The 2415-nt window shown below is 63.1% G+C and overlaps 1 protein-coding gene across 1 annotated transcript; it reads right to left on the bottom strand.

The window, feature by feature from the left end:
• Positions 1-834: 834 nt before the first annotated feature.
• On the bottom strand, positions 835-1812 carry FOXB1 (forkhead box B1). Its single transcript, XM_037054450.1, has one exon. It carries the CDS (start codon positions 1810-1812, stop codon positions 835-837), a length of 978 nt encoding a protein of 325 aa, XP_036910345.1.
• Between the last annotated feature and the right edge of the window lie 603 nt (positions 1813-2415).

Genomic DNA, 2415 nt, shown 5'->3' with positions numbered 1-2415 from the left:
AATGAAGAGTAAACATTCACATTACAACAGGTACTTGTAAAGTGGGCTTTGCCCGCTCGCCCGCCAAGCAATAACAGATTCAAGTTCACTGTTTACATTTTACCGGGCGCTTTGTAAACAACACAAGGTTACTTTTAGTTTTGTTCTGCTGGTGTTGAGGACTAGCGTCCTCTTCCCAGCTTGGCAGCCTCTTCCTTAACCTCTGGAGCCTGGAGCCTCAGGCGGGACACAAAACCCAAAACAAAAAATTCTGCTGTAGCCGGGGAGGCAGGCCCGCTGCTCCGGGAAGCTGCGGTCTGCCCAGCCCCAGTCGGATGGGCGGAGGCGAGCGGGGTAGGAAGATTAGTGGTCTCTTTTCGCAGCAGATCCGGCCCTCCGCTGCGATACTGCCGCAGCCCTCCGGGGAGATGTGTTCCAGGAAACCTCTGAGAAGGTTTCTCTGGTCTTGGGACTGCGCGGAGGCCGGAGCCCCGCCAGTGCCGGCAGAGGGAAGACGGCCTGACTCTTCGCGAAGGCCGGAGGCAGGGTGTCCCCTGCGTCTTAAGTGGGAGGGTTTTCGGGGACCCCGGGAACCGGTCGGCCCGGCTCAGGTGCCCCCTGCCTCCCCCTCTAGTGGGGGAGAGGACAACTCCCGCGCGCCTCCAGGCCCAGCTGCAAGTTTGTGTTTTGTCTTCTGGGTCCAAAACAAAGTTCTCGTGGGGAGCGAGATGGTTGGCCGAAGGTGATATCACACGTTAGGGTTGTGGTCCCAGGTCAAGGAGGGCAGGACTGGGAGCCGGGGAAGGCGAGTGAACTAGCGGGGAGGAGAGCAAGAGGGGCACCGGCCGCTTCGGGTCAGTGCACCGCCACTGAGTGCAAGGCAGAGGCCGGGCTGGTGAGTGTTTCGCTGGGAGTGGCGGGGCTGCTTTGGCTGGTGGCCGTTTGAGAGGATGTGGGGCTGAGCGAGGGGGGCGAGTTCGAGAGCAAGGTGGGAATGGGCGCGGGCAGGGCGGGCAGTGCAGGCACTGCGGCCGGCGTGGGCTTGATGGGCACCGGGATGGCGGGCAGCGTCTGGCCCGCTGCGTGGCACAGCGGCTTCAACGGCACGCCGTAGGCGCTGTAATCGCCACTGGCCATGGAGATGGGGGTGGCCGAATCAATCATGCCTGTGGAACCGTACACGTGTGGCCAGCCAGTGCCCAGCGAGCTGCCCATGGTAGTCAACTGGTTGGGGAGAGGGTAGGCAGCGGGCATGGGCTGCATGGCGGAGAAGGCCAGCCCCCCAGGCATCTTGTACTCGCGCGCGATGATGTTCTCGATGGCGAAGGGGTGTTTGAAGCCCGAGGGCTGCGCCACGCCGCCTAGGTTGTAGGCGGCAGCCGGCATCTGCGGCAGGTGCGTGCCGGAGGCAGCCAGTGCGCTCAGGCGCAGCTTGGCCTGCTGCTGCAAATACTGCGCAGCGTCAGCCGGCTTGCTAGGCGCCAGGTGGTCCGACTTGAGCACCTTGAAGCGCTTGCGGCGCCTCAGGAAGCTGCCGTTCTCGAACATGTCCCCGCAGCTAGGGTGCAGCGCCCAGAAGCTGCCTTTGCCCGGCTGGTCTGGACGCCGCGGGATCTTGATGAAGCAGTCGTTGAAGGAGAGGTTGTGGCGCAGGCTGTTCTGCCAGCGTTGTGTGTTCTCCCGATAGTAAGGGAAGCGGTCCATGATGAACTTGTAGATCTCGCTCAGCGGCAGCATCTTCTCAGGCGAGCTCTGGATGGCCATGGCGGTCAGCGAGATGTACGAGTAGGGCGGCTTCTGGTCGCTGTACGTGTTGCGGCCCGGCCGAGGCATCTTCTTGTTTGCCCCCTTCTTGCTCTGGGTCCGCGAGGGCGGGCGGCTGCTCCGATCTGAGAAGGGGAAAAGATAAGGGGAGAGGGCATGGATGCACCAACAGACACCATGAGGTCAGCCAAGCCGAGTGCAGACTTCGCGTGTGTAGGGCAGGGGCTGCAGCACCGGCAACTTTTCGTGCCGCGTGGGGCTCGGCCAGAGGGGCAAGTGGCGCAAGAGTAGCATGGAAAGAAGCAGGGGCTGGAGCGGGGACTCGGGCTGGGATGCAACCGAGAGCGGCTCACCTTAAAGTTGCTCGGAGTTGAGCGTGCGCATACGGGATGGCGCTGCTGCTCACCGCGCCGCTCCCGGTCCACAGCCACTGCGCAGTGTCCCGCCTCTGCTGGGCTCCACGAGTCCGAGCTCCTCAGCTCAGCGTCGCCGCGCTTTCTAGCAGTGCGCTCTGCAGGCGGCTGAGCTCAGCAGCGGAGTCCCAGCGCCGAAGGTGGTGGCTGCAGCCTCGGGGCTCCGGAGGGCGCTGCTGTGGGCTCCGCAGCAACGCTGAGCTAGGTGGCTGCCTCCATGTCCTCTCTCGAACCATCTGATAGTTTTAAGCGGTGACAG

Source organism: Sturnira hondurensis, unplaced genomic scaffold (genome assembly GCF_014824575.4).
Source record: "Sturnira hondurensis isolate 20B ecotype Veracruz unplaced genomic scaffold, ASM1482457v3 Scaffold0008196, whole genome shotgun sequence".
In the NCBI taxonomy this organism is placed as follows: Eukaryota; Metazoa; Chordata; class Mammalia; order Chiroptera; family Phyllostomidae; genus Sturnira; species Sturnira hondurensis.
This window is presented reverse-complemented; position numbering and strand designations above follow the sequence as displayed.

Excerpts from the sequence above, each read along its gene's own strand:
- FOXB1 (XM_037054450.1), bottom strand. The coding sequence starts at position 1,812 with ATGCCTCGGCCGGGCCGCAACACGTACAGCGACCAGAAGCCGCCCTAC.